Source organism: Capsella rubella, unplaced genomic scaffold (assembly GCF_000375325.1).
Source record: "Capsella rubella cultivar Monte Gargano unplaced genomic scaffold, Caprub1_0 scaffold_8, whole genome shotgun sequence".
Lineage (NCBI taxonomy): Eukaryota > Viridiplantae > Streptophyta > Magnoliopsida > Brassicales > Brassicaceae > Capsella > Capsella rubella.
Window position 1 is genome coordinate 11042024 of NW_006238916.1, and position 19315 is coordinate 11061338.

At 37.1% G+C, this 19315-nt stretch overlaps 6 protein-coding genes across 9 annotated transcripts; 3 read left to right on the forward strand and 3 right to left on the reverse strand.

The window, feature by feature from the left end:
• Positions 1–1342: 1342 nt before the first annotated feature.
• Positions 1343–2932, forward strand: LOC17875440. The gene is made up of 3 exons (XM_006282028.2): positions 1343–1756; positions 1833–2366; positions 2474–2932. The coding sequence occupies exons 1-3, from the start codon at positions 1415–1417 to the stop codon at positions 2756–2758; spliced, it is 1161 nt and encodes a 386-aa protein (XP_006282090.1). The 5' UTR covers positions 1343–1414; the 3' UTR covers positions 2759–2932.
• A 364-nt stretch (positions 2933–3296) lies between these two features.
• Positions 3297–7948, reverse strand: LOC17877339 (ABC transporter A family member 9). 2 transcript variants are annotated; one of them, XM_023777530.1, is made up of 16 exons: positions 7552–7948; positions 7216–7447; positions 6941–7119; positions 6632–6817; positions 6432–6527; positions 6154–6351; positions 5896–6055; positions 5570–5793; positions 5309–5426; positions 5130–5206; positions 4918–5007; positions 4666–4809; positions 4273–4554; positions 4097–4177; positions 3825–4001; positions 3297–3695 (listed from the first exon to the last, which is right to left on the reverse strand). In XM_023777530.1, the coding sequence occupies exons 1-16, from the start codon at positions 7918–7920 to the stop codon at positions 3453–3455; spliced, it is 2856 nt and encodes a 951-aa protein (XP_023633298.1). In that variant the 5' UTR covers positions 7921–7948; the 3' UTR covers positions 3297–3452. The 2 variants fall into 2 exon arrangements, with proteins under 2 accessions (XP_023633298.1, XP_006279962.1); XM_006279900.2 differs by having other exon boundaries at positions 5570–5796.
• Positions 7949–8365: 417 nt separating this feature from the next.
• On the forward strand, positions 8366–12982 carry LOC17875591 (ABC transporter A family member 10). Its single transcript, XM_023777801.1, has 16 exons — positions 8366–8595; positions 8773–9106; positions 9188–9267; positions 9380–9512; positions 9643–9762; positions 9842–9963; positions 10098–10256; positions 10358–10646; positions 10736–10819; positions 10903–11231; positions 11310–11510; positions 11594–11703; positions 11805–11889; positions 11985–12113; positions 12200–12305; positions 12493–12982. The coding sequence occupies exons 1-16, from the start codon at positions 8524–8526 to the stop codon at positions 12864–12866; spliced, it is 2727 nt and encodes a 908-aa protein (XP_023633569.1). The 5' UTR covers positions 8366–8523; the 3' UTR covers positions 12867–12982.
• An 82-nt stretch (positions 12983–13064) lies between these two features.
• Positions 13065–13725, reverse strand: LOC17877014 (germin-like protein subfamily 3 member 4). Its single transcript, XM_006281035.2, has one exon. It carries the CDS (start codon positions 13723–13725, stop codon positions 13087–13089), a length of 639 nt encoding a protein of 212 aa, XP_006281097.1. The 3' UTR covers positions 13065–13086.
• A 291-nt stretch (positions 13726–14016) lies between these two features.
• On the reverse strand, positions 14017–15762 carry LOC17875696 (inositol polyphosphate multikinase beta). 2 transcript variants are annotated; one of them, XM_006280811.2, is made up of 2 exons: positions 15668–15762; positions 14017–15117 (listed from the first exon to the last, which is right to left on the reverse strand). In XM_006280811.2, the coding sequence occupies exon 2, from the start codon at positions 15111–15113 to the stop codon at positions 14211–14213; it is 903 nt and encodes a 300-aa protein (XP_006280873.1). In that variant the 5' UTR covers positions 15114–15117; positions 15668–15762; the 3' UTR covers positions 14017–14210. The 2 variants fall into 2 exon arrangements, with proteins under 2 accessions (XP_006280873.1, XP_023639920.1); XM_023784152.1 differs by having other exon boundaries at positions 14017–15146.
• A 153-nt stretch (positions 15763–15915) lies between these two features.
• Positions 15916–18042, forward strand: LOC17876370 (peter Pan-like protein). 2 transcript variants are annotated; one of them, XM_023783512.1, is made up of 8 exons: positions 15916–15976; positions 16167–16221; positions 16317–16502; positions 16655–16885; positions 16982–17074; positions 17172–17359; positions 17469–17666; positions 17743–18042. In XM_023783512.1, exons 2-8 carry the CDS (start codon positions 16204–16206, stop codon positions 17864–17866), a joined length of 1038 nt encoding a protein of 345 aa, XP_023639280.1. In that variant the 5' UTR covers positions 15916–15976; positions 16167–16203; the 3' UTR covers positions 17867–18042. The 2 variants fall into 2 exon arrangements, with proteins under 2 accessions (XP_023639280.1, XP_023639278.1); XM_023783510.1 differs by having other exon boundaries at positions 15917–15976; positions 17469–17662; positions 17731–17773.
• Positions 18043–19315: the final 1273 nt, after the last annotated feature.

Here is a 19315-nt window from a genome sequence, read left to right on the forward strand (position 1 = left end):
AACCAAAGTGTCTCTGAGCTTTCCCAAACTTTCTTCTATATAAATCAATACAACACTTATATCCTAACATTGCAAACACGACGAACCATCTTAAGAAATATAGTTTGCTTTACTTTTTTTTTTTTTTTATCTTTCATAATTAAGAAAAGAAGAAAAAAAATGCTAGGCTTGAACAAAAAGGTTACAGCTGTTGTAATGATGTTTTGGATTACACTAATCAATCTTTCGTGTTTGAACGCAGAAACAGAGTTATTTATAAATCCAGTAGATTGCTTAAACTCAATCACGAAAGTTGGCGGATGTGGTGATGCCATTGGTGGTATACATCACTGGGACTTCAGTCATCTCAAGCGTGCTTGCTGCGAAGCACTCGAAGGTTTAAGCGAAGGTTGTTGGCCCATTATCTTTCCAGGACAACCCCTTGTTCACATGATGATTAAAGGCATATGTTTTTTTCCATAGAAAACATATGGTCGTTAACTATGATCAAGAGCATGCTATGATGATATGAGAAAGTAAACAATAAATAATGTGTGCGGTAATGCGTATTATCGTTTTTTTTTTTCATTTTAATTAAGTACTATTATTATTAAAAAAATATATAATGAGAAGATGTCTTATTAACAAGCCTACCAGCTTGTTCCTTGTGTTTGAAACATTTCCTATCAGCTAATAAAAATATATTTTGTTATTGTTTTGTTACATTATTACTAGTTTAGTGTTCAATATTACGTTGACAAATGAATGGACTGTTGCAGAATTGGATGGATATGCAAAGTAGTTAAATAATCGTGCACATGTGTGTGTATATATATATATATTATATATTTATCATCGAGATTCGTATATAAATTTTGCTGTATCGTTGAAGGTGTGAAACCAGCACTAGCTATCAGGGCACTATCTTAAAAAATATGAGACGTGAATCAACACTTCGGCATGTACTTACTGGTTCAGTATTGTGTACGTACTTACTGGTTCAACACTTCGACATGTATTCCATTATTATATTGTAACGTTGCAAGGTATATTAATATTTCAATATATGCTCTAACGTCCTGACTAAAAATAGTTTGGCCATTTAAAGAATGTTTCTACTTTCTAAAATTACGTCCAGAGAAAACCTAATAGCCAAAGAAATATTTCTCGGAAGATGTCTTTCATCATCCCTTAAATTAGTTAACTAACTAACACCTTCAACTATTTTTATTCTTACTAATTTTTTTAGTAAGTAAAATTTTTTAACTTCTATATAAATACAACTAGTTACTATAGAAAGGCAAGATCACTAAAAATCCAGAAGAAAATTTATATATAAAAGAAAGAAAGAAAAAAAGTTCTTACCGACCGTGCTTTTTTTTTTAAAAAAAAAAATCTCTCTTTCTCTCTTAAGAGAAACAAAAAAAGAAAGAATATGGCAAGAGTTTCATCAGTGATATGTCTAACGTTACTTGTCACATTAAGCATTGTTTATGAAACACAAGGGACCTTCTCGTTACCCCATTACTTGAAAAATTTCCCCAAACAGGGAAAAGACTTTGAGGCTTTCGCAGACAAAGGTATGTCGGACTTCCTTGGTGACTTGGAGGGTAAGTGTCCTAAAACCGCAGAGTTCAAGGATTTCTTTGCAAAGTTGAAGGATTACATGGCCTCCTTCAATTCCGGGACAAAAGATATCCAGGTCGAGATGTCTGAAAAATCTGAAAAGTTGTTCAGGGCTATGTCTGCTTTCGACACTAGTAAAGGCGGAACATCGGTAACTTTACGTTGTTTAACATTCATATATATCATATATATGATTTGTCGTTCACAATTTTTTTGGCGATATATAGGAGGACTCATGGAGGTTGGTGGATGGCTTGTTGTCCATGGGGAAGGGTATGATTGAGATGAAGAAGAGCGGTTCCCAAGAGATAACTTTTGAACAAAGAAAAGAACTGATCGGGTCTATGGTGAAATGGAGTAGAGGGATCGGTCTATTCGTGAAGACCGCCTCCGGACAATCTATTGATCTGTCATCTTTTGGGATTGATTATGACAACACTGTAGAATCTCCTATTAAAAGAGCTATGCTTGAAACACAAGGAACATTCTCTCTACCCCTTTACATGAAGAATCTCCCAAAAACGGCCCAAGACTTTGAGCCTTTCGCTTACAAAGGTATGTCGCACTTCATGGATAGCCTAGAGAGTAAGTGTCCTGCCACAACAGAGTTCAAGGATTTCTTTGTAAAGCTGGAGGACTACATGGCCTGCTTCAAGTCGGCATCATCCGAATCAAAACAAAACCAGGTGAACATGTCAGGGAAATCTCAAAAGCTCTTTAGGGCTATGTCTTTATTGGATGGTACCAAAGGCGGAACATCAGTAAGTTCTATCTAGACGTTAACATCTATATCTATTGGTATATTTGCACGTACGGTTTTAAATGGAATTTTGTCTGTTTTTCTTTTCTTTTGTTGTTGTGGCCGTAGGTGGATTCGTGGAGAATGGTCGATGGTTTGTTGTCAATGGGAAAAGTTTTGGTTGAGATGAAGAAGCATGGTTCCAAGGAGATAACATTTGAGCAAAGAAAAGAATTGTTCGGATCTATGGTGAAATGGGCTAGATCTATCGGTCTTTTCGCCAAGATGGCCTCCGAGAAGAAAGGAAAATCCATTGATCTATCACCTTTTGGCATTGATTATGACAACCGTGCTGGAAATGGAAAAGGTAGCATAAAAAACGGCCCTGTTCAGATTAACAGCAGCGAGCTCTAATCATCCTATGCAAAAAGGCCCCAAGTAAAGATATAACAAGAGTGTAAAAAATAAAGTAAGACAGCCCTGCTTTAATTTGTAAAATAGCAGCGAGCTGTAGAACATTTTTGGCTATTAATTCTATATATAACCACAGTAATAATAATAATAATATAACAACAATAATAAATATAATATTACTAAGTTTAACTTGCTAAACAGATGCTTTAGCTTCTCTGTATATCTATTATATATATATATATATATATATATATATATATATCTTGACCAGTCTTACGTAACAGAAGTCAACATCTACTGCTCTGGATTTTCATTTTCCATCTTAATTTCGATGAACTTGATCTTCATTCTCGTGTCTTACACGTTGGATCAAGATTTTTAGCTTACCATCCAACGTTTTCATATATCAATCTCAGTGTTATACATATACATTCTTTTAACCTAATTAGGATTCTCTGTTTTTTTTTACTATTCTTGTTAATTTCTCTTGTTGGAAAAATGTAAAGAAATTGTGAAAACAGAACATTTTTTTGTCACTGTGAAAGTTTCATGATAAGAAACTTTTATAGAGTCACTTGGTTGTTGTTTTTTTTTCCTGACAGACTGTTTATAAACTCCGTCGTACGTAAACAAAATAGACCGACCATATATTGTAGATCCCAAACAGCATGCCCTATTAATTAAGAAGGAAATATTAATTGATAGAATCATAATCAATCACAATACCCCGAACTCGTCGCTGCCCATGTCCTAATACTTGTGATAATGGTTCATATAACACTGGGACATTCTCTGGGATCCGCATCTCCTGCGAGTATCCAGAGATGCACATCGATCCTGACCCGTCTTGTTGCCAATACACTTCTACCATTATTCCTCGAGGATTTTCTGCGTTTTCTGTTCCAGGGATACCTACAAATCTTGCTCCCACAGGTATCTGTGTACATTGAGGTTCGTGTACATGCATTAACTATAACTTATTACATCTCTCAATAGTGCATGATTTAACATGTGATAATTAAGTTGAATTTTTTTTTTTTTTGACGGACGTTGTCTATTTACGTACCTCGACTGAGATGCCTGATTCTAACTCGAGAGTGACCATGGTTCCTTCAACTGTTGCACTTTCTAGTTCAGCCCGTCTAGCGATGTTCAGAAACACTTCTTCAAGGGTGGCAAGACCGAGTTGAATGTCTGAGATACCAAATTCAGATTCTCTATCTTGTAGCTCCGCAAAAAACCCCTATGAGAATATGATATATATAAAATAACTCATTTTATTCATCATCAGATGAATTAGATCTAAGAGATAACTAAAGCTTTGTAGTAGATGGTTACCGCCAAAAGTTTTTCTTTGTCATGGGGGATAACAAAGGTCATGAAAGCTTTGTTTTCTTCTGTCGCCTCAACTTTCAGATGCTACAAAATATTGTTCCTGGCTTAGAGGCACTAGATATAATTTACTAACTAAATAATATGCTCTATACGTACTAAGAAAATAAAATAAAACATACCTCCTTGAAGAATCTTTTCAATAGCTCGGATGAAGTTCCAGCGCCTTCATTTTTGTTTTCGGGGAAGCTAACGGTAGTAACAAAACCCGTGCCAAATCGAGATTTTAACCTGATTGAGGTTCCCATGCAGCGGAGCCTGCCTTTAGCCATGATCCCGATTCGGTCACCTAATATATCAGCTTCCTCCATAGAATGCGTCGTTAGTATAATGGCACGACCTTTCTTTGATTCTTGTATAATGTCCCACACATGTCTCCTTGTGATAGGGTCCATACCAGTAGTCTATAATCCACGAAGAGTAAAATTAAACCAAAAAATAATAAAAAAATAAAAATACTGATATGTGCTTTGTGTTAAACGCAATTTTAAAGAGGAACGTGCAACGTTACAGACCGGTTCATCTAGAAACACCAGCTTGGGATCACCAATGAGTGCTATTGCAAAGCTGAGTCGACGTTTCATTCCACCACTGTAACTTCCTGCTCTAATTTTGGCCGCTCCTGTTAGCCTTACATCTGCCAGTAACTTCTCTGCAATCTGTATAACGTAACAAATAAAAATGGTATCCGCAACCCAAATTTTTCATCAGATACTTGTAAAAATACAGGAATCTAAGTAACTTTTATATTAATCGAAAGACTTTACCGATTTGATCGATGCTGGTTGTAACCCTTTGATGCTAGCAAAGAGGTGGAGGTGCTCTTCACTAGATAATGCATCCCAAAGAATATCAAACTGTAAAAAAAAAGAAAGAATGAAAAAGACATAAAACCATGCTCTTTATTTTAAGCATAAGATGACTAGATTGTTTTGTCTGAGGACAGTGAAGGAAGAATTTAAAACCGAATCTAGCTTACCTGAGGACAAACTCCTATCATTTTACGAATGTTAGACATACCAACAGAGCTTCTTATGGAATTTCCATAAATTATTGCTGTTACAAGTCAATAAAAATGGATCCTATTAGAATAGTTCCAAAATCTTGCTTCATCCAGACTGAAACAAGAAAAAGGTGAGCAAGCTAAGCTTTTCTTACCATCACCACCAGTAACTGGATTTATGCCAGTCAGACAGCTTATAGTAGTTGTTTTCCCTGCGCCATTGGGTCCGAGAAGACAGAACAACTGGTCTTTGGCAATATTCATCCACAAACCCTGAGTATAATTTCCATGAATCAGTTGAATAGATAATAACATGGAACTGTTGTTGTAAACAAGGGCATTTATCTCAGGTACATGCATGTGGAACAGTTTTGTCAAAAACCACACATTGCCGGAAGGAAGAATAACGTACGTACCTTTACAGCATGAAAGGGTGCAGTTCTTTTGCATTTGCAGCATCCAAGCTTGGTTGTTCCAGGATATGTCTTTGCAAGACCATGAATCTGAACTGCAATGTTAGGATCAACTATTCCATCAATTGCTTGTTGTTTAACTATAGTCTCCTCTTCAAGCACATCTTCGTCCTCTGGGGTAATATGCTCTGCATATGGAACTGAGCCAATACAGCTACAAACACTCCCTTCTGTAAAAGAGTAGAAACATTATTGCTTGGTTTGCGGTTTCCATAAGTTTGATCATCAGCTAGCGCATGCAAATTACTAGAGAAAGATTTAATTTATACCTTCCACTTTGTTGCCTTCTTTTCCAGTCCAGTAACTAGGTTTTAGAAAGTAGAAGATCGATTTCCTCACGCCGGATGCATTGGGAATAATATTGTCAAGGTAGAGAGCCAATACAAACCAGAAAAAGAATGTCCCCGTAAGCCATATGTAGATTTTATTCTGCCAAAACAAAAAAAAAAAGATTCAAAATATGGCCAGAGATTGATAGAAAATAAATAATTAGATCAAATCTATCTAAGAAAAGGTTGACGACATACAATTGTCATAATGCAATCATCATCTTTTGTACATATTGCTCTTCCACTCCAACTTATTCCCGAATCTCCAGGAGATGATGTTGCCTGAATAAGTCTCTGCAGACCTGCAGAAAAGGTATTCGGTGGAAAGAATGACCAAATCACACGGCGAGCAATCGACTGTGAGTGTGAATAAGGGAATCCAGCCTCTGTTACAATCTGCAATATTAATGAGAACTATTATATAATTTGTAAGAATTCCAAAATTTCAGCTACTTTGTTAGCAAAAGAGGCCAAACCTGTGTTATAAAACCAACAAGGAAGACAAGGAAACCAACAGTTGTTGCCGAAGATGATTTGCTAATGAAAGATGAGAGCACGAACGCTAGGCCAATCTAGCAGAGAGCACAAGTAATTATTAGTCAGATAACTTGCATGATATGATATGCAGCTGGAATATCTCAGATACTGAACATAATTAGAGAATGTAAGCTTTTACCATATTGAACTGGAAAAGCAAGAAGAGCAGGAAGACAACAGCAAAACTGTTCTTCAAGAAAAAATCAAACTGGAACATCATTCCGAAGAGGACCAAGAAGAGTGAGGAGACAAAGGTAAGGATTCCGTCCCACAAGAGCCATGACAACCAATATGCAGAATCATAAACACCCATCGTTGCCATTGCCTGTTGAACAGCAAAGTAATAGGAATGATCATCCAAGACACACAATGGTAACAACCTCAGTTACACAAATTTATAAAAAAAAAAAAAAAAAAAGAAGAAGAATAGATCTGATTATAAAACCACCTCACGAAGTTTTAGCTCTTTCTCGGTAACAAGGGAACCGAGTTGAAGAACAAAACCAAACATGGAGAAAGCAAGAAAGAAGACAGGTCCCATAAGATAAAATGCGGAGAAGTCTACTCCACCACCAATAGCTGGACGCGCAAATTCCTTAAATCCAAAACCCCAACTAAACTTTGGATCTGAAAATGTATTCCATGTTACTACACTAGACAGAAAGAATCAAGGATCAATTGGTATACATATAAATATATATATATATATATATATATACGTACCTCCAATTAAAGACCTTGCGATTTCACGCTCTGCAGCGATTTGTAGAGGAACAAGGAATTTAAACGTAGGATCCTCACTCCGACCACGTTTTTTCTCCAAAGTAGAATTTGTTTGGATTCCATAGCTAATAACCGTAGCATTCTTTTCCACGAAATGCAAAGCTCCTGGTACTTGCAAGGGATGTGACATAAACCATGCATCTACCTCCTCAGGCTTCTCAAATGACTGAACCTGCAGACAAAAGAGACCAAACCACACAAGAGAGCACAAATAACTCTTTAGAGTATTCTTGTGACCATGAAAATGAAGAAGAGACTTGTAAGTGTCATGCTAACCTTATTGGTGGGGATTGGTCGTCCCGGATTATTAGCCATAATAGCAGAGACAATGTCAGCCACACGACGGCTCTGGTTCCCACTCCACACGAAGTCAAGGCATGGGAGTCTCGCGTAAAACTTATCCTCACATGGCGGTATCGGAAGAGAGACCAACGCCTTAGGATCTGTGACGTTTCTGTGCGCAGTCGAGGCTAACTCGCTCGCCTTTGTAGATTCCTGGATACTGAAGATGAGAAGGATGAAGAAGAAGGAAGAGAAGAGGTGAAGAAACGTAGCTCTCTTGTTTCTCCATGAAAGCAGTAGATTCTTCTTCAACAACGCTGTGAGTTGCTGATGGAAAAGCGGCAAGCCTTCTCGCAGAGTCATTCAATCAGAGGAAGAAGAAGATCAGAGGTTTTTTTTTTCAACTCTTTATTTGTATTATGTGCCAGAGGAAACGCTTATAGTACAGTATATATTAAAAAAGGTTGATTTTTGCAAATAAAAAAAAACAAAGAATATACTTAAAAGTAATTTTGTTTTTGTTTACTACTCTAAAAAGGTGTTAGATTTCAAAATTCTTATAAAGTTTTCTTCTTGTTTTATTCATGATTTTAAACCAATTTAAGGAAAACGCGTTTTCTTTATTTGTAAATTTTTAAAAATATATTTCCGTTTCTGCACATTAAATTTGAAATGTTTCCAATTAGTATTTATTGTCTTCTTGATTTTTTTGGAAAGACGAATCTGTAATATCATCATCATTACTAAGGGAAGGGGTGATGTATCACTAATCAGAATCCAGATTGCTAGACTGCTGTTATTCAAATACTCCATGTTACAGAGATCTTTTATTTATTTATGATTTGATCAATTTATAAAAATAAAATAAAAAGTAAAGGGTGATTTCTTCTTTTAATAACCCACAAAAAATAAATAGAAGAGAAGCAAAGTGGTGGTGACTAACGAAGCTTCTTTGTTTCTTCACCCATGGCGGATCCTAGTCAAGCCAGTTTCTGGGCGCAGACAAATGCGTTACTTCGAAAGAACTTAACCTACCAGGTATGGGTATTGTGAAAATATAACTTGATGGATCGTCATCTCTAGAATCTGCAGTGTAAACTACGAAACATTTTTTTGTTAAATGAGATACGATGTTGTTGTCCAAAAAAAAAAAAAAAGAAACATGTTTTGAATCTCTAGTTCAGACTCGATTATTCTATGTTATTTTTGGTGCAGAGGAGACACATATGGACTAATGTTAGACTCGTCCTGGTTCCACTCTTGCTTTGCTTACTTCTCCTGGCGCTTCAGCTTATGATTAATGCTGTGACGAAAATGGCCTCTAGCATAATTGACTGTAAAAATACAGATGAGTTTTCTAGTGGTGGTGATTGTCCCGTCCCAAACCCTCTATTGTTGCCTCCATTGTTAGGGATTCCAGAACCTGAATATCGTGCTGTCAGAGATGGTTTCTTTTCGTACAAGGACCTTCCTGACAAGTCTTGTAGAAAAACAGGGACTTGTCCTGTTACTATACTTCTTACTGGGAATAACCATTCCCTTGGTCAAGGTATATGCTTCTTTGATACATTTACTGTGTTTTTCTTTCTGTTGCTTTGTAACTTATCTGCTCAAGTGGTTGTTTCTACAGCTATATCTGAGAATATGTTTGGTGGTTCTTTTGCTGTGAATTCCTCTGACCTCTTGTCTAGTTTAGCCAATCATGTCTTGGTATGTTTTGCTATTTCTCTCCATCAAAAAATAAGTGCAGACATCGATCTATATATATATCCACATCTCTGTGCATGTCTTAGATTTTTACCAAAGGTCATGATGACTTCAGGGTTCAACAATGCCAGCAGGCACAGACAATTATGCAGATCCAGGGATTCAGTCGGGTATCCCCATCTACAGCATCCAAACTCAGTGCAGTCCAAACGCTACATGGCCACTCTCGTTTGGCAAAACTCATATAGGTATCTTTTATACTTCTTGCTATTCAAAAAGGTCTTGAAAATGAGAGAGTAAAATGTACAGCTAGAAATGAGATTTTCTTTTTTCTTCGCTTTGATGATTAATGTAATGGTTTGTGCCTATATATCTCAGAGGTGAAGTGTGTTCAAGGGTTGTGTTCCTGGAGAAATAACTCTGTAGAGGTCAATGATGAGATTTTCAAGAGTAGTTGGAGGGGAAATCCTGAGCGGATGACGAATGAGATTGCTGCAGGTTGGTTAAATATTATTCTATACATATATATGTATGCTAAGTATCAACCTGACTGTTGATGTACTTTTTGTTGCCTTAGCATACGATCTCTTGAATACGGATAGAAACAACTTAGACGTGACCATCTGGTATAACACAACAGACAGTGACGCCGACTCTTCAAGTGTATCTTTGGTTCGAGTTCCTCGCTTGCTCAATCTGGTATGAAAATAAGCCAGGCTATATTTACTCTCAAGACATCATCATTTTTTTAATTTGTAATGTATGCTCTTTTACATGTTTCTTTTGTGGAACCGATCCAAAATGTTCACACTACTGTGCAATTAAAATTGCAGGTATCAAATGCTTATCTTAAGTTTCTGAAAGGCCCCGGGACAAGGATATTATTTGAGTTTGTCAAAGAAGTTCCTAAACATGGAACTAAACACATTCAAGACATTGCCTCCTTGATTGGTCCACTTTTCTTCACTTGGGTTCTTCTTCTTTTGTTCCCGGTAAGTTTTCTTACAGTTAATATATATAGGACATTATTAATTCATCCCATTCTATGTATAATAACAGCTAAGATATTAAAAAAAAAAAAAAAATCATGCAGGTGATCTTGACATCATTGGTGTATGAGAAACAAGAGCGTCTAAGAATTATAATGAAAATGCACGGGCTAGGCGATGGTCCATATTGGATGATTTCTTATGCCTATTTTCTTACTCTGTCTATGTTGTATGTTATATCTTTGGTGATCTTCGGTTCTGCTATAGGGCTCAACTACTTCCGGCTCAATGACTATAGCATTCAGTTCGTTTTCTTTTTCATCTTCACAAATCTGCAAATCTCTTTCGCCTTTTTAGTATCTTTGATATTCTCGAAGGTTAAGACTGCAACAGGTACTAAACATCACAGTTCTTGAATCATCTCAAGATCAAATGTTAAATTTCAGAAAACGGCTTCTTGATTTTATTTGGCTTAATTGTAGTTGTTGCTTACACATTGGTGTTTGGAAGTGGGCTCTTGGGAAGTTTTCTCTTCCAATCACTGCTTGAAACTCCCTCATTCCCCGGTAAGTGAACAAAATCAATACGTTGAAGAAAAAATACACAAGTTTATATATGACCACTTAGTAACTAGTATCTACCTTAACAGAAAAATGGATTCTTGCCTTGGAGCTGTATCCGGGATTTTCCTTATACCGCGGATTGTATGAGTTCTCGGAATCTGCCTCCCGTGGTGACGGGATGAAGTGGCAAGATCTCAGCGAAAACGGAATGGATAAGCTGTTCTACTTCATGTCAGTGGAGTGGTTTGTGACTCTCACTGTGGCCTACTGTATAGATGTGGGTTTTTCATCCGGGAAGAGTCCTTTCTTATTCTTCAAGAACCCTTTCAAGAAATCATCTTCCCTACCAAGTCCTAGTGTCCAAAGCTCTGACAACGTCCTCATTGACATGGATAAAACAGATGTCACTCAGGAGGTATGGGAAGCAAAGAATCTTTAAGTCTTGTTATTTATTTCCATGTTTCTCGTTCTGACAAAATATGAAAATAATCAGAGGGAAAAAGTTGAACAATTGAGGAAAGAATGGAGCACAGGGCATGCCATCGTGTGTGACAACCTGAAGAAGGTGTATCCAGGTAGCGATGGTAACCCAGAAAAACTAGCGGTAAGAGGGTTATATCTCGCTGTGCCTTCAGGAGAATGCTTTGGCATGCTTGGACCCAATGGTGCTGGCAAAACCTCTTTCATCAATATGGTGAGTTTCGCAAAACCACTTTTTGTACATTACATAATCGTTTCATAGTGTCAAAACTTTGTAACATTGTACTGTCGCGCTAGATGACCGGCCTCCTGAAACCGACATCTGGAACTGCGTTGGTTCAAGGTTTAGACATATGCAAGGATATGAACAAAGTATATACAAGCATGGGTGTATGCCCCCAGCATGAGTAAATCCCCTTTCAAGTTTTTTCATTGTATCCCTTTACCGAGCAAATAAGCAACACCTAGAGGAACGGTTTTAATGGTCTTTTTTTTTTGTTTGTCTCAGCTTGCTTTGGGAGACCCTAACAGGAAGGGAGCATCTGCTCTTTTACGGGAGACTAAAGAGTATCAAGGGCTCTGCTCTAACGCAAGTATGTTTATCGATCGTTTGCAATTATCTTATGTATGGGTTAATTATTACTTCACAAGACAATGTTGATTCATGGATATGTGATCATTTTACAAGGCTGTGGAAGAGTCTCTCAAAAGTGTCAGCCTTTTCGATGGAGGAGTTGCAGACAAACAGGCTGGAAAATACAGCGGAGGTATGAAAAGGCGACTTAGTGTGGCTATTTCGCTTATCGGAAACCCAAAGGTGAAACTCCTGTTCTCTTGTTATGTAATGTTGTAAACAATGTCTAAACTTTATTACCTAAACCATGGTCTGATATTTGTTAAAAGGTGGTTTACATGGATGAGCCTAGCACTGGACTTGATCCAGCCTCAAGAAAGAACTTATGGACAGTGATCCAGCGTGCAAAACAGGCCACCGCCATAATCCTGACAAGTATTTTCAATCTCTTTTTCACTACTCTCCTACATCTGAGTCTGATTGATACCATGAAACTGAACCTAATATATCTCTTAGCTAAGACTCATTTTTTCAAAAAGGGCTGTGAAAGGCATGCAATTACATTTCATAAGAAAGTGATGGATATTTTAACCTAGAGAAGCTTGTCCCTCACGTATTTCAGCTCACTCGATGGAAGAAGCAGAGTTTCTTTGCGACCGGTTGGGGATATTTGTAGATGGAGGCTTACAATGTGTAGGAAATCCGAAAGAGTTAAAGGGAAGGTATGGAGGATCGTATGTCTTCACGATTACGACCTCAGCTGAACACGAGGAGAAAGTAGAGAGAATTGTTCGACGTATTTCACCAAACGCCAAGAGAGCATATCACTTAGCAGGAACACAGAAATTTGAGATCCCTAAGCAAGAAGTCATGATTGCAGATGTGTTTTTGATGGTGGAGAAGGCCAAAAGCAAATTCACAGTTTTTGCTTGGGGACTCGCCGATACAACTCTCGAAGACGTCTTCTTCAAGGTTGCTACAACTGCTCAAGCCTGAGAAACTCTTTGTCTTAATGATTCACCCTACCTTGGGTATTGTTATTATTCAAGTTAGGGCTTCTTATTGACAAATTTAATGCCTTAAGAAACACGTTAACTGCAGTAGACTTTCTAGTCAGTGTTTTGAAACTTGCAATTTGATAAATAATCCCGTACTGTTGGATCTTAAAAACGTTTCTCCTAATTATAACAGCAACATGATGAATAAAAGAAACACTCTAAAGCACATCACCGTCCGTGATTCCAGAGCTAGAGCCAGAGCCAGTAATTAAGGACCTCATCATGTTCTTTATATGCTCTTGATCGACCCCAAAAACTCCTCCAATGTTCACCACTCCAGGATTCTGGCTATTGTAAAACGAGAGAGCAGTGGCTCCTTCGAAGCCACTGCTTAAACAGAAATGAAGCAATCCTTTGGGGAAGACAAAAACATCACCTTTTCGCAGAACCGTCTGAAAAATCTTGTTTTTGGTATCCACAAATCCAGCAAATATGACTCCGCTGACCACAAAGAGCATCTCGGATGACCTCGGATGTGAATGGAAGGGCACAGATCCATCCCTTTCCAGGTCCATGCGAGAGACTGAGAGGCCTAGAGTGTTGAGACCAGGAAACTCTGATGCAGTGAGCAATGTGACGTTCGACTGAAGATAGTTGTCTGTGTCTCCAGCTACTCTAAGTTTGGTGGACTTGAAATCTTGAGCGTTGATCTCGGTCGGGTTCTTGCAAGGATAACCATTGATGAAGAAGATACTTTGTTCTCCTGGAGCCGTCGGACATGTGTCCTGCATATTGTCTGAATCCGGGGAGACAGATGATAAGATCGCACAAAACATGATCACCACGACAATTTTCATCCTTGTGAATTCGTGATGAAGAGTACTTAACTTATAATTAATCAGACATATATAGATATTACAGGAAAGCAATAAAAAGAAGTACTCTGTTTCTAGGCGATGTGGCTTAGATTTGAGTACACTACTTAGTGGCTTTTTGAGTAAGATTATGTTTTAAGATGAAAATCGCTTCTAAGTAACACTTTTCACTGTTTTCCAACTTATTGATATTGACATAATTACTTCTTCAAGCTCTAGTTTCATTTTGTTTGCCCGACAATGTACTTTTGCGTTGCTATGACAGGGAACCAAAGAAGCTTAACTGGTTAAAGATTAATTCCATGCAACTTTAGGTATTTTTCTCTTATGAGAAAGTACAATGGTTTGGTTAACCAAATTATACATGAATTAACAGGGACAAACGTTTATGTCCAAAACCAGATTTAATCCAATGAAGGAAAAATTTGGAGATTTATTTGAATTTGAGCCGGGAAGAAACCATTTCTCTAGTGCCCATTTTCAAGCGGGGAAGTATTGGTTTCATCGCGCTGGTCTATGCTCTGAAGAATATCTTTGATGAACTTTATGAAAGAGCAGAGTCCACCCAAGAAATTATGGTCGATGACGCCGTTTCCATCAAGAACATGCGCGAAGTCCACCAGCTTTACTTGTGCTTGTACCGCCTGCACATTATCTCCTCCTTTCGTCAAGATCGATTCATTCTCAAAAATCATCAGAATCGAGCAAGAGTTGAAATGGTAAAGCGTTTGGGTTTCGAACCAATCCTTGAGCTCCAACAACTGCACTAAGATCCCATTAGAACCACCATAAACCTCTGACGCAAAAGCACAGTTAGGTATCAAGTTAGAGTCAGCTGGCGAGTTTGACGACACAAACTTCCTCAGAGCCAATCTAGCGCCAGCGGCATTGTACCCAAGAACAAGCTTCTTTTCAGCTCTCCAAAAACTTGATTCTTGGTGGTCGAAAATCTTAAAACCCGAGACCCTGAAGCCCAACGAAACCGTGGTGGTCTCTTTGTCTTTCTTAATGCATTTCTTGAAGTATTCTTCAGATACATCCGGGTACCATGTCCTCGATCCAATCTTAACATCCATTACGGACGGATTCGAGTACCCCGAAACAACATCATCAAGAACAAGATGAGGAAGCTTGCCAGATCCATCAGATGCTTCAACTAACTGAGTGCCGTGATACACTGGGAAGTATCTATGAATGTGATCTGGAACCTTCTTGTTAGACGTGAAAGACTCATAGAACTTAGCCTCGTGTTCGCCACGAGAATCTCCCTGAAGTGGCTTGAAGAACCGGCCTTGGTCATCAACGAGTGGACCGAGCTTACCATCACTAGCAATGTGACCAGCAACTTGGTGTTCAGGGACCTTGAGCATCTTTCTGCAAGAATTTATATGATGATGATGAATCTGAAGAACAAGAAATCAAAATTCAATATATCTTACAGCAAGAAAAAAAAAACTGAATCGTTCTTAAGACATAATATAGATCATTGATCTAAAATCAAAGTAGACGATTAGATCCGAATAACAAAAAAGACGAGAGCCGGGCAGTGAAAGTTTCATCCTTTCAAAATCAACAAACGCAAAAATCCAAAATAATGTCATATTCTTATGAATCAAACCTAGGGCTCTTCAATTACAAAAAAAAAAACAAAAAACAAGTAAATCAGATTTATTCGAGTTCATCGTTGAAGCAGAGAAAACAAAAAAGCGCAAGAATTAACAAACCCAGAATCATAATAGGACAAAACAATAAACAATTTGAGATCTCAAAAAGCGAGCAAAAAGTGAAAAATCTTTAGATATTAGAATAAGCATTGAATTGAACTTTATGATTTTTCTGGTAATAACACATAAAAACTGAGTTGGAGCAAACACTGAAAGATTAATCAAAGAAATTATCAACATTAAGGATGAAATTTTATTACCAAACTAAATCTCCTCGGAGAAATTTTGAAACTGCCAAAGATGATCGAAAAGAAGTGAAAATTGTTCTTTGCAAAATAAAAATTTCCAAGCTACCTTGTCGGGAAGACGAATAAATCAATAAAGTAAATTGAATCAAAATTCTTTTTGAGAAAATATCAAAACACTAAACCGGGCTCGTGACGAACCGGATTTCAGAGATAAACCGGTTTGGATTATATAGGGCTTCTTCTTCATCAGATATATACAAACTTGAGTCTTTTACAAATCAGCCGTCATCTCCCTACTCCGGCCGGCGAAATTAGGGATTGGTAATAATCTCAAATTCGATTGTTTTAATCTCGCTTTTGGAATCATTCATTGTTCTGGTGTATTTATATTTGTATAAACCCTCGTTCTCTCTCTCTCAAGGGTTTTTGAGAGGTTTTTGCTTTGCTTTGTTTACACATAAACATGTTTCGTCTTTGTTGTATTCACCAATCCGAATTTTTGTCTTTCCAGAAGCTATAGCTGTTTGGGGGGTGAGTAAAAAAACTAAATGGGTCGTTTCAAAAACGTAAGTTTGTGTTTGGGAGTTTCTCTACGAATTCGTGTTTATTATCTCTTCTGTTTTCAGTCATAATGTACTTACTGGTTCGTGATTCGATATAGAATAAGAAGAGTAGGGTCATTGTGAAGCCCATTTCGAAGAAAAATCAAGAGGATGTTAGTCATGTCACTGGGGATAAGATTCCCAAGAGTTTTGTGTTTTCAAGGATGAAACTTCCTGGCTCTGTTAAACAACTTCAGATGGATTTGAGGAAGCTCATGCTTCCCTACACTGCTCTCAGTTTAAAGGTCAGTTTTTTACTAAACTCTTACTCAGCTTATAGTTGGGGAAAACACACTAACTGGAGAAAAGCCAAGGGCTTTCTTATGTATGGAGGGTTGTGAATTTTAACCATTACTGATGCAAGTTGTTGTTATTTTTATCATCTTTCTCTTTGCAGGAGAAGAAGCGAAACACTTTAAGGGACTTTTTGAATGTATCAGGTCCAATGGGTGTTACTCATTTCCTTATGCTTTCCAAAACAGCGTCTGCACTGAATCTAAGAGTAGCAAGAACACCGCAGGGACCGACACTTACATTTAAAATTCATCAGTATTCCTTAGCATCAGATATAGCTCAGTCTCAGCTTAGGCCCAGATGTCCTCCAGATCTATTCAAGACTCCCCCTTTGGTAATTAGTCTCTCTCTTCTCTCTTGCACTTATTATGGCTTTTGTAGTCTGTGGGATTTGCCAAAACTTGACAATGTTAAATTTCTCTTCGTTTAGATTGTTCTTTCTGGATTCGGTTCTCAGGAGTTGCATCTGAAACTGGCGACAATTATGTTTCAGAACATATTCCCATCTATTGATATTAACACTGTAAGTTTGTTGCCTAGAACTTAATATATACTGAGTTATTGATTTTAACTTGTTGCAGCAATTTGATTTTGTTCCTCTGATGGTGAAATATATTTAGGTCAAGCTCTCCACATGCCAGAGACTAGTTCTCTTGCACTACAACAAAGACACAAAGCTCATTGATTTCCGGCATTATTCTATTAGACTTCAGCCTGTTGGAGTGTCTCGTAGGATCAGAAAGTTTGTGCAAAATCATCAGGTTCCCGATCTCAGGAATCTGCAGGACGTTAGTGATTTTGTCACCAAGTAAGGATCCACATCAGGTCAATCTGTTTGTAATGTTTACCTCTCGGTATCGATGTAGATGGATTGATGTGGTATTTTGTCCGTATTTTGTCTGTTTATGTATTTTCAGGGCTGGTTACGGATCAGAGAGTGAAGGAGATGAAGAAGCGGCAACGGTGACACTATCATCTGATCTAGGCCGAGTTAACAAAGGTGCCACAAAGAGTGCAGTCAAACTGCAAGAAATTGGACCGAGAATGACTATGCAACTCGTAAAAGTGGAGGAAGGATTGTGTACAGGCGGAATCATATTCAGTGAATATGGTAAATGTTAATCTTATCCCTTACATTGTGGATTAAATCTCCCATCTGATTTCAAGTTTGTTTTTCAGAAAATGTGGATGGAAAGAAAACATGAAGAAGAAACAGGATGAAGATGTTGATGATGAAGAAGAAGATAGTGAAGAAGGTGAAGAAGAGGGTAGTGAAGAGGATGGAGAAGACATGGATGAAGATTTTGAAGATTGAAGAGTTAAATAGTGTATAACACTGTTTATTACATGAGACTCGAAAGTCATTAAGTTTTGTTCCTTGATACAAATATGACAACTACTACAAAGCCGTTTGTACGATGAAACTAAATTTCTTCTGGGATTTAGTATTTTGACAGAATGAACTAGATATCATGTTTTCGCAGTTTCTCAGTTTCTCAAATATTAATTCTCTTCTTTTTATAGCAGAAAGTTGTCTGAATTTTCTAGTTTTGAGAATTTGAAAGATATCAAAATCAGTGTCAGTGCTATTGTATTGGCATTTTGACGAGAATATTCATAATACAAAAGATAAAATCTGTTATTTAACTTGGTATTAGTATTAGACTAGAATCTAGAGACTAATAATCACAAGCATAATTGAAATCGCGATAAAATTATTCCCTTTAGTTTTAAAACTTACAGATTCTGAGATACGTCATCAACCCACTAGGGTAATAGATCATCTTGAGTTGGTTGATACTGATACTCTTTAAAGTCTATACGTGATTACGTATATTCGATGCAGAGGAAGTAGAAAAAGACGTAAGTACCAATCTGTTGAGGAATCTAACGGCGATTCCTGTGGGCTGTGGGACGATGACTTACATATGTTACGTATCTTAAACTTTATTTTTGCTATGCCCTCCAAATTTTACTTGTTTCCAAAATACACTCTTTTTTATTGTTATTCAAAAATAAAGTGAAAATATATAAAAATTCATATGGTTATAAAGTGTGCCATTTATAAACCTTCCAAAATTGGAACCTCATATATATATATATATATGAGTGTTTCCAAAATCAGCGCATAAGCTGTTAGTTCTTTTTCTAAATATCGGTTATGCGGTGCTTTTTTGCGCTTTCAATAGATTTCAATTCCAAAGCGGGAAACAAGGTTCCAATAAAACTTACGTATACTGTACTTTCTAAATTATATCTAACGGACTAAACTAGATATACACTATTTTTAAGGAAATATGAATATATTATATTGGCCTAGTTAATCCTAAATATATGGAAGTATCCAATATATATAATCTGTGAAAAAAATAAATCAAGGAACCACCAATGGTTCTTTCAAAGATTTTCCATTATTGCATATATGGGAAGACATCTTTTGAGATATGATAATTTTCCCCCTAAATCAAACATACCACATATACTGATTACAGATTTGAGAACACACATTAATTTCTCCTTTACCAAAAAAAAAAGAAAAAGGAACATTGTTCTATGGAAAAGAAAAAATTAGTAGCTAACTGAAGTTAAATAACTATTTTGCCGATAGGGTCATAGAGGTGAATACTAAGTAATATAAACTATATAAAGCTAGATAAAAAAGATGAGAAGTATGAACGGTGATAAGTTTAAGATTTTGGTCGGAAGTAGAGCGTGTTTGGGCAGATAGAAATTTTCAGACAGAAGGGTTGTATGTTACGACTTA

Bases quoted from the DNA above. Each gene is read 5' to 3' on its own strand.
- LOC17877014 (XM_006281035.2), bottom strand. From the start codon at position 13,725: ATGAAAATTGTCGTGGTGATCATGTTTTGTGCGATCTTATCATCTGTC.
- LOC17875591 (XM_023777801.1), top strand. From the start codon at position 8,524: ATGGCGGATCCTAGTCAAGCCAGTTTCTGGGCGCAGACAAATGCGTTA. The intron at 9,268-9,379 runs GTATGTTTTGCT...TGATGACTTCAG, and splicing joins GTTTAGCCAATCATGTCTTG to GGTTCAACAATGCCAGCAGG. The intron at 12,306-12,492 runs GTATTTTCAATC...CACGTATTTCAG, and splicing joins CACCGCCATAATCCTGACAA to CTCACTCGATGGAAGAAGCA.
- LOC17875440 (XM_006282028.2), top strand. From the start codon at position 1,415: ATGGCAAGAGTTTCATCAGTGATATGTCTAACGTTACTTGTCACATTA. The intron at 1,757-1,832 runs GTAACTTTACGT...GGCGATATATAG, and splicing joins CTAGTAAAGGCGGAACATCG to GAGGACTCATGGAGGTTGGT. The intron at 2,367-2,473 runs GTAAGTTCTATC...TTGTGGCCGTAG, and splicing joins GTACCAAAGGCGGAACATCA to GTGGATTCGTGGAGAATGGT.
- LOC17876370 (XM_023783512.1), top strand. The intron at 16,886-16,981 runs GTAATTAGTCTC...CTCTTCGTTTAG, and splicing joins TATTCAAGACTCCCCCTTTG to ATTGTTCTTTCTGGATTCGG. The intron at 17,360-17,468 runs GTAAGGATCCAC...ATGTATTTTCAG, and splicing joins GTTAGTGATTTTGTCACCAA to GGCTGGTTACGGATCAGAGA.
- LOC17875696 (XM_006280811.2), bottom strand. From the start codon at position 15,113: ATGCTCAAGGTCCCTGAACACCAAGTTGCTGGTCACATTGCTAGTGAT.
- LOC17877339 (XM_006279900.2), bottom strand. From the start codon at position 7,920: ATGACTCTGCGAGAAGGCTTGCCGCTTTTCCATCAGCAACTCACAGCG. The intron at 5,207-5,308 runs GTAAGAAAAGCT...GACTTGTAACAG, and splicing joins TCCAGTTACTGGTGGTGATG to CAATAATTTATGGAAATTCC. The intron at 4,002-4,096 runs GTAACCATCTAC...ATATTCTCATAG, and splicing joins ACAAAGAAAAACTTTTGGCG to GGGTTTTTTGCGGAGCTACA.